The following is a 14,343-nucleotide window of genomic DNA, read 5'->3' as shown; positions in this document are numbered from 1 at the left end:
CGCTTAGTCAAATGGAGGAAGGTAAAGGATGTGTTCAGTGAAATAAGCTAGGGGTCCAGAAGATCTGAACTCACACCAGTGCAGAGAAGAGTGAGGACCGTCAGAGGCTGAGAGGCAGGAAGAGGTGGTGCTGCGTGCAGTAGGTATGAAGTTTCAGACAATGGTTCTCAACCTTCCTAATGCTGCAACCCTTTAATACAGACCAAAGCGTTGAGAGGGTTCACCTGACGGTTGACCCACAGTTTGAGAACCGCTGATAGAGGCAGGAGACTCCCAGAGATCCATCGCGAAGCACGGGACCATAGTGAATAGTAATCGTATACAGGGTGGGCACAAAGTTCGTGTCCAATTTAAAATAGTTTAACATAGTAAATGTCCATTCTGTATTTCAGAACAGCTAAAAGAGGAGATGTTTAATATTATCACCCCAAAGAAATGATAAATAACACATATTTGAGGATTTACTAATGAGCTTGATTGATCATTCCATAAAGTACCAATACAGCATATCTTATAAATATATATATTTATGCGTGTCAATTAAAAAAACATAGATATATAATAGACTAACAAAAAAGAGTGCCTTGCCCATTAGGATATCAATAAAAATTAACTCAGTTGAATTCATGTTCACAATAAAGCAGGACATCTTAGGGGCAGATCGAATTTCAAATGCTGTGAGTGTGTGGTTAGATTCCTAGGCACTCACCACATAGGAGGCATGAAGTCATTTGGAAGTCACATCTGGGTGGGTTTCAAAGGCAGAATGAATCAAACATACACACTGATTTCTTATTCCAACTCTAAAATGGAATCAACCTGTACAGAGGTCACCTGTATGGATTTTGTGTATGTGTGTTTTTAAATTTATATTTTATTTGTCAAACAATGGATGGTGAAGGCCATGAAGATTCGTGTAAGATCCACAGAACTGGTATTACTGCTGGTGACACACTAGTGTTGATCACGGCAAAATGTGCTCCCTCCAAGGTAGCTTGCTGGGAGGGCTTCCGTGGGGTTTGGTCAGTTTAGCCAAAAGCTGGTTAACCATCTGGGTGGCCCCTCCTTCCAAATGCAGTTCCAGCTGTAAAACAAATCCACCTTCCTTAACCTCCCAGCCTGCTCTGCTTCAGCATTTAAATAATTTAAATTGACCACACCTATGGTGCATCTTACAAGGGTACATGTGAAATTTACTAGGTGTAGAATATAAATGTCTTAACACAATAAGAAAATGCCATGAAGGCTATTTTAACCAGTTTGATGAAAACATTTCAAATTGTAAATAAAACCAGCACATTGTATCCCATGATTGCGTTAATGTACACAGCTATGATTTAACAAAAAAATAAATAAATTATTCCCATTTAAATATTGCTTCCACAATATATTGATAACATAATTTTTTAGGAATTAAATTCTTATATTATAGAAAGATAGCACATAATATTTTACATATGTAAGGACAGTCTGTAAATATTATTGACAGAAATCTTGAAATGAATTATAGTTGATGAGACCATGAATTTTTATAATTTTGTTTAATAGTTTCAAAGAATCCAGTGTATTGAAACCATTTAGGTATTTCTTAATTATTCTGCTCAATGAACAGAGCTGAGCAAATAGTACCACACATAATGTGTTAGTGAGATCTCAGGATTTGGGCAAATGAAAATAGAACATACTTGTTTTACAAGCAAATCACGTATTTATTCAGAGAATGCTGTGCAGACACTTGTTAAAGGGCCGCTGGGGAACATCAGGGGCACACGAGGCACCCTCCGCCGGAGCCCTGCATACAACTTGAACTCCAGTATCGTGGCAATCTGAGTATTCTGTGCTTTGCTAATATAGGACAGTTCTGTATTTGTTTGGCTTTTCTGGGCAGGAATATTTAAGTGTGAGTTTAGGGTATCCACAGTGGTTAGAATGCCAGTGAGAAATAGAACACAGAGTTGATCCACACGAAAATGGGTTTTGTAGATGAAAGTCCCAGAATGTCAGCACTTTCACCTTGATCAACCTAACGTGGTTCTGAACGTCGGCCTTATGTTCACATTGAAATAGTGTGTGCTTCACTGTGGGGTGGTTGTTAGCGGATCTGTCTGTAGCGTACTCGGGGGTCTGCACACTTCTGTCTGTTCCCCTTACCCACCGCGGGAGATACTTCAGAAGCTTCTGAATGAAAATTTGAAGGAGATTTTTAGTGCTTTGTTGCTTTGCAAATTAAATATTATTCTTGTGGCCTTGGACAGTTACTATTTTAGCTTCAAAAAGCACGTGGTCTGTAAGAAATAGTTTATAAAATACGAGGAACTCAACTCAGGAGAAAGTCTATACTGGTGGTATTTGAAATTTCATTTTAAAATGGATGCAAATAATTTAGAAAATGGTCTCCTTATAATAGGATATTTCCTCGCTTCTATTACATTTGATCTTAAATTTCACGTATTGCCTGTTTTATTTTAGTGTCTTCTCTATTACTATTTTGTATTTTGAATAAATACAAATATGTAACTTAAATTTTAGAAATACTGGCATCTTATTTGAACATTTAAATGGATGACATTCAAAATGTACCGTAAAAATTCAAAATTCTGCTTTGAGAATTAGTAACTGTGGTTAGGATCCTAGCTCTTGATAAACAAAAAAGATCAAGTCATAAAAGTAAAAAGATTGAAAATCAAAATTCCCTACATCTAGTCCAAAGATAGTTCCACTAATTCTGACTGGTAGACACAATTTATATCATTTTAAAATAGTTATATTAATATTTTGAAAACAGCCATAAAACATAACCATTACCATTTTAGCAGTGTGTTTTGAGTCTTTCATCTACTTCGTCAGTCCTACACAATGTGTCAATACATTACATATTTCTCTTTCCTTTAAAAGCTCTGCTAACTTCCTTTTCCCTGAAGTCAATTTAGCTTCACAATTAAGGTCCTTCACACTCCAGACCCTGGTGTATGACAAAGTTATTGCATAGAACTTTCACTACAGAAACTTTTCATTTTAATCTGATCTGTTTATCATTGTTTAAACATAAAAGTGACCCACAGTGAGACACCACCTTATACACGTGCAATGGCTGCTGTCAACAAACCAGAAGATGGCAACTTTGGGGAATATGTGGAGAAACAGGTGCCCTTATAGGCTGCTGGTGGGAATGCGAGATGGTGCCACAGCTGTGGGAGACAGGATGGCAGTTCCTCAAAAACTGTCACATAGAATTATTATACGAACCAGCAATTCCACTTTGAAGTATATACTCAGCAGAATTGAAAGCTGTGTCTCAAAGAGATATTTGTGCATTTGTGTTCATGGTATCATCATTTCCAACAGCAGAAAGTTGGAAGCAACTTGCAGGTATCCCTCAGGGGGTGAATGGAGATACAAAGTGTGGTACACACATAATGGAAAATTATTCACCTTAAAAATGATGAGAATTCTGACATCCCAACACTTGCTACACTGCAGAAGAGCCTTGAGGGCACCGTGGTAAGTGACTACACCTGTCACAAGCGGACAGCCGCTGTATGGTTCCACTCACATGTGTCACAGAAACAGCCAAACTCGTGAAGATGTAAAGCACGGCAGCAGTGGCCGGAACTGAGGTCAGAGGAACTGGGAGGTTTTGTACAATGACTACAGAATTTCAGTTTTGCAAGAAGAAAAGAGTTCTAGTGATTACACAACAATGTGAATGCACTTAATACTACTGAACTCAATGCTTAAAAATAGTTAAGATGTTAAATTTTATGCTATGTATATTTTACTATAATTGGAAATCCTTTTATTTCTACAATTAGAAGTGAAATTACTTTATTTCTATAATTAGAAACGAAATTATAAAAAAGGATTATACTCACCTTTTTAATGTTGTTTCTGTCAATTAAGGCATCTTTAAATTTTGTTCTCTTTCATAAAGCTTCCCCCCAACAAGTATTGATTTTCTTCTAATTGTGCATATTATTCGTTTTTTTCTGCATCAAAGTGAACACAGTACAGGGTGAATAAAACAATCCACTGTAGTATTTAATGAAAATATTTAAAATTTATTTTTTATTTTTACTAAATGACAGAATTACTGTCTCCTTCACATGTAACATGCAGACTGACAGGAGCATACACACGTGAGCAGACTTTATAAACACGCGGATAGCCACGGGAATGAATGACGAGGATGTTAAAACGCAGCTCTGCGTTACACGTGTGCAGACTTTATAAACACGCAGATAGTCACGGGAATGAATGACGAGGATATTAAACCGCAGCTCTGTGTTACCAAGCGTAGCTCTTTGCCTCACTCTGGGAAGTGCTGTCTCTTGGGCCCACAACCAACTATCGTCTCCTCAATGGCAAGGGATGTGTTTCATATACTCACGTATTTCTAAATTTCCTAACTAAATTCACGTTCACAGGCATGTTGGTAAAATGTTAGCCCCTTAACTTGTATCAATTCCTGACTTCCTCAAAAAGAAGAAGTCTAATCATGTCCTTGGTGTTAATGAATATTGAAAAGTGAGCGATGACATTTTATTTCATCTGTTAGAAGAAAATGGAAATGTTCATGACTAGACATCAGTGAATTATGTGACTGATGTATGACCCAGGTAATGGTACAGAAAGAGTGAGATACTGGGCTCGGAATCAAGAGATTGCCTGAAAGGATGAGAATGTTAGTGTGCAGGGAGCGATCGCATCTGCACTCTTAGCTGCGGGGTGCCCTCCCCAGACACTGGCTTGTTTGCTACTCCCAGGGCCGCCTCAGAGCTCTCAGCACAAGCGTCCCATATTTAAGGCTCTGAACCAAGAGGAGGCAGGTCTAGCCATAGCCATATTTCATTAGTAAGTACATATAGGGAGAGCTCAGATGTTTGGTTACTGTGTTCATCTGGCTGTTTTTGAAGCCAGGTACTCCATTCAGGAATTATTCAGCCTAGAACATTCAAAGCACATGGCAGCTCCCCAAGCGGTTCAAATCAGAATGTTTTCGTAGTACTTCCAGCAGAAGATTTCCACTGACCATTTCTCTTTCTGTGTTTCATGTCTCAAAGCATCTCAAAACACCACCTGTAACAAAAAGAATTCTGTCTGCCTTAGGGACAACTGATTCAGTCTGCTGCAAACCCTGCAGAAAGTAAAGGCAAGCTGCTTCTAGTGTTTCCCCCTTTGCCTTCAGCGTCCAGTGCAAGTTCTCTTCCCGGGTTCACTGGCCTGTGGTCTGTGCTGCGGACTGAAGACCCAAGTGAGGAAAGCTCTACTGTAGTCCATCTTTGCAATCAAACATTTGTACTCTTTAACCCAAATAAAGTTCTTGTGTGTGGTTCTGTGTACACACACACTGTATACTGGAATTAGTGTGGGAATTAGTGTGGTAGCCATGATATACTGCAAGATGATTGGCGTTCAGGTTGTTATCCACAAGTTTTTGGATGGTTCAGTGAGACCACCGCCATCCAACAGAGCTTTAAGAACATTATAATTTCTAGGAAACTTGATTGTGATTTTTGATTCTGGGTTACAAAACAGAAAGTTCCTAGCTTTGATTTTTAGCACTTTTGTTAAATATTTAAAGAATTCAAATGATACTAATATTTCCCAAGTTTGGCTGCGTGACTAGACATCAGTGAATTATGTGAATGATATATGAATCATCCCATCTTCACTGATATTCTTTCATTTTTCTGTTTGTTGTGTTATAAATAGGGAATTTCTGCCTCCTCAGTCTTTTTTAAAGCTGAGCTATACAGAGATGGCTGGTGTTAGGCTATCAAAATCATGTGAAAAAATGTGACTTCAAGCTGTAAAAATGTAAACATGATTTCTATTTTAAAAAAAAATCTTGGATTCTCTTGTTAAATTGTGGCCAAAGTCATCTGGAATTGCTGTGCTTTCTCCAAAGTCCAGGCCAGCATGAGAACAGTTTACTGATGTAATGAGCGGAATCTCCAGTGCTTTTTGCTCCTTTGAGCATTGAAGAAGAAATACCTGCATATTTTGAAACAGAGCAGCAACACTGTTATCCTTTAGATTTGCAAGATTAGTGTAGTCAAGTATCTTACAGTAGTAGAAATTATAAAGTACAGATGTGTTGTATTCCTCAGAAACCTTAAATTTTCTGAAGAAGGAAGTTGAGTAAATTTTTCAACATAAATTTCCGTATCCTGGATAGCTGACAAAATAAATAAATAAAAAGGCTGCACTTGCATGAGATTCCATTCACTCCTCCCAAACGGCCTTTAACCTGGTAAACAAAAAGCACTTAGCTTGAAAAGGAAATTGACAGCACATTAGAAGGAATGTTCCAGTGACTGCATTTACCTTTTGATATAAATGAAAGCTTGGTATATTTTTTTCTCCTTTTTCTCTGTTACTGATCTCTCTTTTTTTATTTTTTTGCAGTCTTTGGCGAGGGCAGGGTTTGAACCCATCACCTCTGGTATATGGGGCCGACGCCCTACTCCTTTGAGCTACAGGCGCCGCCCACTGTTACTGATCTCTTTACAACAAATGAGATTACTTTTGCTTACTCACAGGGCACCATTTACCTACTAATAAAGAGTCACTTTTTGAAAACAAGTTTTTGACAAAATAAAGCAAAGTGTTCCTTCCTGTAGATTGATTTGACTTAATATATTTGGTGATTGAACTACATTTTAGGAACATTTAGTTGAACATTGAGTTGCTACTGTTCGGTGTACATTTATTTTAAAATCTAGTCTAGAATCAATTTTCTCTTTAAAACTTCTAGTTTTTCATTTTATAAATATGTCTGTTTAAAAGTCTACGGTTGTATATTAGGCTATTAATAATTTTTAGGTTGTCTTATAAATCTAAGAAATTCTAGCAAAATGCTAAAAACTAACAAATAAAACCAGTATTCTACATGATTAAACTTCGATTATTTACTTAGGATGTTATAATTTACCAGTTTCAGATACATAAAGGAAAGCGAACTCATGTATAAAAGACCATATTTTAAACTATTTTACTATTTGTAAAACTATATTACTAATAATGTTCTTATTTGTGCCTGAAATACTGATTATGATACGAATTATTTTTTCATATAGATTTGGTGAATTGTATAGCATAGCCATAAAATTCACCAGCTATTTTAAATTGCACATGAATTTTATGGCAACCCTGTATATATTTTCCTAATGTTATTTTTTATATGTTTACTGTTAGGGTGTTTGTATTATGACATTTAGTTCAAACTAATTTTTAAAAAAGATTCATTAAAATAACCTGTAATTATCTAAAAATATACAAAGTCTGACAAGTTTGTGAACTCATCCTAAAAAAGAACTACATACCTCATTGATGGATATCACTGCAGTCACCATTGAAGTGTTCCCATTGGTAAGCTGTGCACTGATGCCAGTGCCTTGTCAACCCTTCAAAGCAATTTACAAGTCTTTCTCTGGAATAACCATGAAAGCTGCTGTCATATTACTTGGATGCCCTTAATTTCGTCAAAAATGTCTTCCTTTTAATATTTCCTTTGTCTTTAGGAAAAGAAAACATCATTGGGGACCAGATCAGGTGAGTAGGAAGGGTGTTCCAATACAGTTAATTTGTTTACTGGCTAAAAACTCTTTCAGGGACAGTGCTATGTGAGCTGGTGCATTGTTGTGATACAAGAGCCAGGAGTTTTTGGCCAAGATTTTCAGTTAAGATTTCCTATTTCTCTATCCATGTTTACTCGCTTCTCACAATCAGCTAACAATTTTGCTGATTTCTTTTTGAAATGTGAATTCACAATCTGATGAATTTTTGCAATGTCTTCATCAGTTCTGCTCAATACTGGCTGCCCTGACCTCTCTCTGTCAGTGACACTTTCTCTCTCCTGAGAAAAACATTTCATCTATTTGTACACTGCAGTTTTCTTTGTGGCATTATCCCCATAAAATTGGTCTAAGATGTTCCTGGTTTCACTCCCATTCTTTCCACGTTTAACAAGAAATTTATGAATGTTTGTTCATTGCTTTAATTCATGCTTCAACACTCTCACAATGACACACAAAAGCATGCAACAATAATAATGAACACCACCATCACATGTCAACACAAACACAGCTGTGAGGCCCTGATGTACCAAGGTTATGAACCTGGATGGAGCTGCCTGTACAGTGCTGCTAATGTGAGTGAGTGCGCAGCAAGTTTGCAAACTGTCGGACATCATAGCTGATATTATTACTGGCATTTGTCTCAGGTATCTTTTACGTAATGAACCATAGCCTGGGAGCAATAGTGCAGTGGGCTCCCTGGGGTGGGTGAGCTCTGTTCACGGTGACTTGCCTAGACAGTGCGTTCCTCAGAATGTGTCCTCTTGTTAACAACACAGGTGACTGGGTACCATCATATGTACCATCATACAAGTAAAAGAAAAGCATATTAGAATAATTTTTTGTCCCATTGTTTTAAAATAATCTAGTTAATAATTTAGTGAGAAAATTTCAGAGCAGGAGCATTATCAATTATGGCATTAAAGTTGTTGACTCGCTGCTTGGTCTTGGCCATTTACAAATATACCCCTGGTTCCAACCTTCTGGTAGAGTCTGTTTGTTCTCCTAACCTAAAAGCATGGTTTAAAAAATAGAAACTGGGGCGGCGCCTGTGGCTCGGTCGGTAGGGCACCGGCCCCATATACTGAGGGTGGCGGGTTCAAGCCCGGCCCTGGCCAAACTGCAACCAAAAAGTAGCCGGGTGTTGTGGCGGGCGCCTGTAGTCCCAGCTACTCGGGAGGCTGAGGCAAGAGAATCGCTTAAGCCCAGGAGTTGGAGGTTGCTGTGAGCTGTGTGAGGCCATGGCACTCTACCGAGGGCCATAAAGTGAGACTCTGTCTCTACAAAAAAAAAAAAAAAAATAGAAACTGTTTCAAGATTTCTTCCATTATTCACAGAGTGTTTAGGAAGTAATTTCTTTTTGAAATGTGAGAAAACACATGAGAATATAAACTTTGGCATGAAGAAAAATATTTAACACAATTTAAAGTGAGAATTAAGTTTGTAGTTTTTGTGCAAGGCATTAGTTACCAAAAGGCTTACGGTTTTCCTGCTGAAGTTTCATGTGTTCAGTATCACTTTCTTGCATTAATAAACATTTATTAAAATGAAAAATCATTTTGTCTTTTCTCTGAACAGTTCAGACATTAATTAGTAATTAATGTATGATTTCAACATTTTGGAATTATAAAACATAATTGCCATGTTGATGGGCACTTGAGTTGATTTCATGTCTTAGTGATTGTGAATTGAGCTGCGATGAACATTGTAGTGCAAATGTCATTATGGTAAAATGCTTTTTTTTCCTTTGAGTAGATACCTAAAAATGAGATTGCAGGATCAAAGAGAAGGTCTACTTTTAGCTCTTTGAGGATTCTCCACACTTCTTTCCCTAGAGGCTGTATTAGTTTCCAGTTCCACCAGCAATGTAAAAATGTTCCCTTCTCTCCACATCCACACCAGTACCTGCAGCTTTGGGACTTGTGATGTGGCCTGTTCCTCCTGGAGTTAGGTGATATCTCAGTGTGGTTTTGATTTTCATTTCTCTGATGATCAGGGACAATGAGCATTTTTTTCATGTGTTTGTTAGCCATTTGTCTGTCTTCTTTAGAGAAGGTTCTATTCACTTTCTTGCCCACTTATAAATGGGATTGTTTGCTCTTTTAAGTTCTCTGTAGAGTTTGGTAATCAGTTCTTTGTCAGATTCATAACATGCAAATATCTTCTCCCATTCTGAAGGTGGTCTGTTCACTTTAGTTGTTGTATCTTACCCGTGCAGAAGCTTTTTAGCTTGCTTATGTCTCATTTATTTATTTTTGATGTTGCTGTAGAATGACTCAACTATAACTTGAACTCTGCCCAACAATCGCAAATAAGATAACTAATCATTTCTACCCTCATATTAATCTGAAATAAAAGAATAAAATAAATAAAATGTAGGAGCAGAAAGTGTGTGGGTGTAATTTCCACACATTTAACTTATCCTTGTTAATATCTGAAATATTAATAAATTCTTTAATTAATAAATTATGTAATATTCCATAGTATTATAACATTTATATTTGTAACATATTTCTTTTAGATTATAGTAAATTCAATAATTGTGTATATGAATTTTCATGATAGGTTACATCTATTAACAAATGTCTTACCTTCAAAGTAATCCAAAGATCAACAAAGATGAGACTGGCAAGGTGGCTCACAACTGTAATCCTTGTACTCTGGGAGGAGGCCTAGACAGGTGGATTACTTGAGCTCAGGAGTTCAAGACCAGCCTTGGCAAGAGTGAGACAGTGTCTCTACTAAAAATAGAAAAATTAGCCAAGTGTGGTGGCACACTCCTAGTCCCTACTTAGCGGACTGAGGCAGGAGGATTGTTTGAGCCCAGGAGTCTGAGATTTGGATGCCACAGCACTCTATCTAAAGCAATAGAGTAAGACTTTGTCTCAGAATAAAAGGATTGGCAAATAGAAAACCAAGGGAAAATGGTTAATGGGGGAAAGAAATGGTAATGTAAGGAAAGAAAAGTCAGTAAATTGAAGATAGAGAAATAAAATCATGCAGTTTAATCAATAGAGAGAAAATTTAAAATAAAAATCAAAAACCCAGATCCTTAGGCACCTGTGAAACTGTAGAAATGATCGATGACATTTTTGTTATTTGAATCTTGGAGAGAAAAGTGAAACCAAGTGGAGCTGAAAAAGTTTTCAAAGAAATATCAATGGTATACTTACCTGGCAGGGGAGATACCATGATCACGAAGGTTATTTTCCCAGGGCGAGGCTTATCCATTGCACTACGGATGTGCTGACCCCTGCGATTTCCCCAAATGTGGGAAACTCGACTGCATAATTTATGGTAGTGGGGGACTACGTTCGCGCTTTCCCCTGAAGAAAAAAAAAAAAAGAAAAAGAAATATCAATGGAAAACTTCACAAATTTGATAACAGATATAAACCAATACATTCAAAGAGCTGAGTAAAACCCATACAAAATAAATACAAAGTAATCCATACCAACACACATTGCAGTTCAATGTCTGCAAACTGAAAACACCCAAGGAGTCCTGGAAGTGATGACAGAGAGACTACATTTATCTGTACAGGAAGAACCGTGGGTACGGCCAGGGATTTGTCACTAGAAACAGTGGAGGCCAGAAGAAGGCAGCTCAAGGTACACCACGTGATAATGAAGACATGTCTGCCAGAGCCCTTTGCCAGGTGAAACTTTTCTTCAGAAATAAAGAGAAAATCAAAACACTCTCAGATGAAGGAAAACTGGGGAATTTGTAGCCACAAAACCTTCTCTAAATGAATATCTATAGGAAGCTTTTGAAAAGGAAAGAAAATAAAAAAAGAAGGAATCTTGGAACATCAGACAGGAAGAGCGGCCAGGATGATCAAGGGCTTGAGTTAGCTAGTACAATCGACTTTCCTTTTCCTGTTGGGTTTTCTCAGTTTTCTCCTGGAGTTCGACGGCTGAAGCAAAAATTACAACACTGTCTAATGTGATTCTAAGTGTTGTAGAAAAAATATTTAAAACATATTGTCAATGGGGAAAGGTGAAGTGATGGAGAGGTGGTTTCTATTCATTCAAACTGGGCAAATGACGCTAGTAGATTCTGATGTAAGATCTCCAGCAACCAGTAAAGCAGCTATACCAAGTGATACACTCAAAAACACCATAGATAAATTAAAAACAACCAAAGGGCATGAAAAAATATTTTAGTAAAAAAGGGATGCAGATTAAAATAAGGACATGAAAAGATATTCAGCATCACTAGCCATTAGGGAAATTCAAATTAAACTACAATGAAATATCATTACATTCCTGTAAGAATACTGAAATAAAAAATAATGATGTGATGATATAGAGAAATGAATAATACTTGGGCTGTTTGTGGAAATCCAAAATGATATAGCCCCACTGGAAAGCAGTTTGAAAATTTCTCAAAAATACCTAAAATATTAACTCAGCAACTATAAATTGCTAGGCGTTTATCCCAGAAAACTTTTGAAACATACAAAAGTCTAGATGAGTCTGTATAATATTATGCTAAGTAAAAAAAGTCAGTACCACCATAGTATGTACTATATTATTCCATTTATATTGAATTTTTTAAATGATAAGATTGTACCAATGAAGAAATCAGTGATTCCTAGAGGTTAAGGAGGATGTGGAGTTGAGCAAGAAGAAATAGCTCAGCACAAAAGAGAATTTGAGGGATGCTTGATAGAAATGTTTTGTATCTTGATTACATCAGTCTCAGTATCCTGGTTGTGATAATCATAATTTTATAAGATACTGCCATGTGAGGAAACCAGGTAAAATGACACAGACTTTTTCTTCTGCAGTATTTGTTACATCTGTATCTGGATACATATTATCTTAATGAGTTTAATTAAAATTAATAGAAAGTGTTTTAAATATATACATATTTAAGTGTTTATATAAAATATCCTCCAAGTCTCATTCAATTTGCTAAGGGGTAAAATTTCTATTTACTATCATGGTATTATTATATCTGACAGAGAAAGAGTATGTTACCCAATCTGAACTGAGTATATATTTTTTAAAAATGTATTTTAAAATGTATTTTTAATGTATTTTTTATATATTCTGTGTACACATTATTTTATATGCTTGTGCTTATATGCATATATGTATATAAAAATATTTTAAGTGAAACAAAGCAATTACAAGTTTCAGGTCCCGAAATTCTGCACAAGGCGTTGGAGCTGTTAGGGTTAGTGGCTAAGGCCGGTGCCCTGGGAAATGACAGCACCGGCATTGGGAACACAGACTCCCTGGTCTTAAAAGGGAGATGGAGAAAACTCCCAACCTCATGGAGAAGCAGCGATGAGGAAGGAAGTCCTCCCTGAGCAGACAGTGAATAGGAAGACATCTGGAGGATAATCCACGTCCCCTAACCCACTGAGTATTAGCAAGAACAGTCCTAGTACTCAGCACAGACAGTAAGCCGGCTTTATTCATGAAGGCCAGGGCAACAGGGACTCTGCAGGGACAGAGAGCAGAGCCCAGTGTTGGGCCTAGTCAGAAGGGACTCAAAGGAGACTAACGTGTGGTTGAGTCTTTTCAGGGGTGCGGCACTGTGTTCAACAAAACGCAGTGACTGGGCTGGAGCTGGGGAAGTGCATAGGGCCCTGAATGGAGAACCAAAAACCACCCACGGGGATATTTTCATCCCCCAGGAAACAGGACCACGATGGAAAACAAGCTTTACTGAAGTAAATTCAGAGGGAAAAATGCCTCATATCATATCAGGAGAAAGATGTGTAGCAGACTGAGCCAAAACAGTATTTTACTAACAATACCATGTGACAGTTTCAATATAAATTCATTGTGGTTGTTTCTCATGGGTCATTAAAGAAAGAAAATGAAAGAAGGGACAACCAAAATATTAGTAATGTATTAATTTTTATCTTCCTTTAAAAAGCTGAAAAAAATAACAAAAAGCTATTAATGCTGAGATTGTAACTCATAATACTTGTTATATAATTATTTTTTATTTTTATTTTTATTTGTTATTGTTTGAGATTCATTGAGGATACAAAGAATTGAGGTTACACTGATTGCATTTGTTAGGTAAATTACCCCTTGTCCCACCCTCAGGAGGTGTGCCACATGCCGCAACCCCATCCCCCTCCCTCCTCCCTCTCCCTGAAGAAGTGGCAAGTACTTGTGTTTGGACAGAGACTGGCTGGTGAGGCGGAGGCAACAGTTTGTAGACAAGAGAAGGTCTGCCCAGCAGGGTTTTTTTGTTTGTTTCATTTTGTTATTTTGACCTGAATGCTTGTTTGAGTTACCTTAGGAGAGTATGGGCAGGCAAGCAAGTGATTTTTGAACAGCACCCAGGAGCCAGGACTGTTCTATTATTCTTGCACTAAGTTTGCTTTAACTTCCAGAAAAAAATAAAACTCAAAAAACTGAGAAGGGTACAAGGATGAGCTGGAGATCCCAATCAGGACATAACGATGACCAATGGGTCATTGCTTCATCTGTTTTTCTTGTTTAGATGAAGACAACTTGCGAGCAGGAGGACCAAGAAGAAAACTTTCAATAAAATTTCACTCTGTTAAGGTTGATAGAGTTAACACAACAATATACGTTTTTGAAGGCATCTCAAAGAGATTTCAATAACAAATTGTAGGAATATTTATGTTGCATCAAGAAATTCTTCTGACAGTGAATAGAAAGGGCCTATGAAAGATAAACAATGTTTAAAACACACAAAAGGATAGAACAGCATACAAGATAAATAACAAATTATTTAAGGAACAGTTTGACAGAAGGGGGGCAGTGCGGTT

At 37.2% G+C, this 14,343-nt stretch overlaps 1 protein-coding gene and 1 non-coding gene across 2 annotated transcripts in view; both read left to right on the top strand.

Moving 5' to 3' along the window:
• The window catches only part of LOC128588175 (testican-3-like), a 177,804-nt gene extending 171,202 nt beyond the window's left edge, over window positions 1-6,602 (top strand). The window contains exon 4 of the mRNA XM_053594830.1: window positions 6,409-6,602. Within this exon, the coding sequence (XP_053450805.1) occupies window positions 6,409-6,431 (23 nt within the window). The 3' untranslated portion in view covers window positions 6,432-6,602. The remainder of the gene's footprint in view (window positions 1-6,408) is intronic.
• A 4,140-nt stretch (window positions 6,603-10,742) lies between these two features.
• Window positions 10,743-10,906, top strand: LOC128589506 (U1 spliceosomal RNA). The gene has a single exon (XR_008381069.1). It is a non-coding gene; the product is annotated as a U1 spliceosomal RNA (small nuclear RNA).
• Window positions 10,907-14,343: the final 3,437 nt, after the last annotated feature.

This window comes from Nycticebus coucang, chromosome 6 (genome assembly GCF_027406575.1).
Source record: "Nycticebus coucang isolate mNycCou1 chromosome 6, mNycCou1.pri, whole genome shotgun sequence".
Classification (NCBI taxonomy): Eukaryota; Metazoa; Chordata; class Mammalia; order Primates; family Lorisidae; genus Nycticebus; species Nycticebus coucang.
The sequence above is the reverse complement of the archived record's forward strand: the minus strand, read 5'-3'. Positions and strand labels throughout refer to the sequence as shown.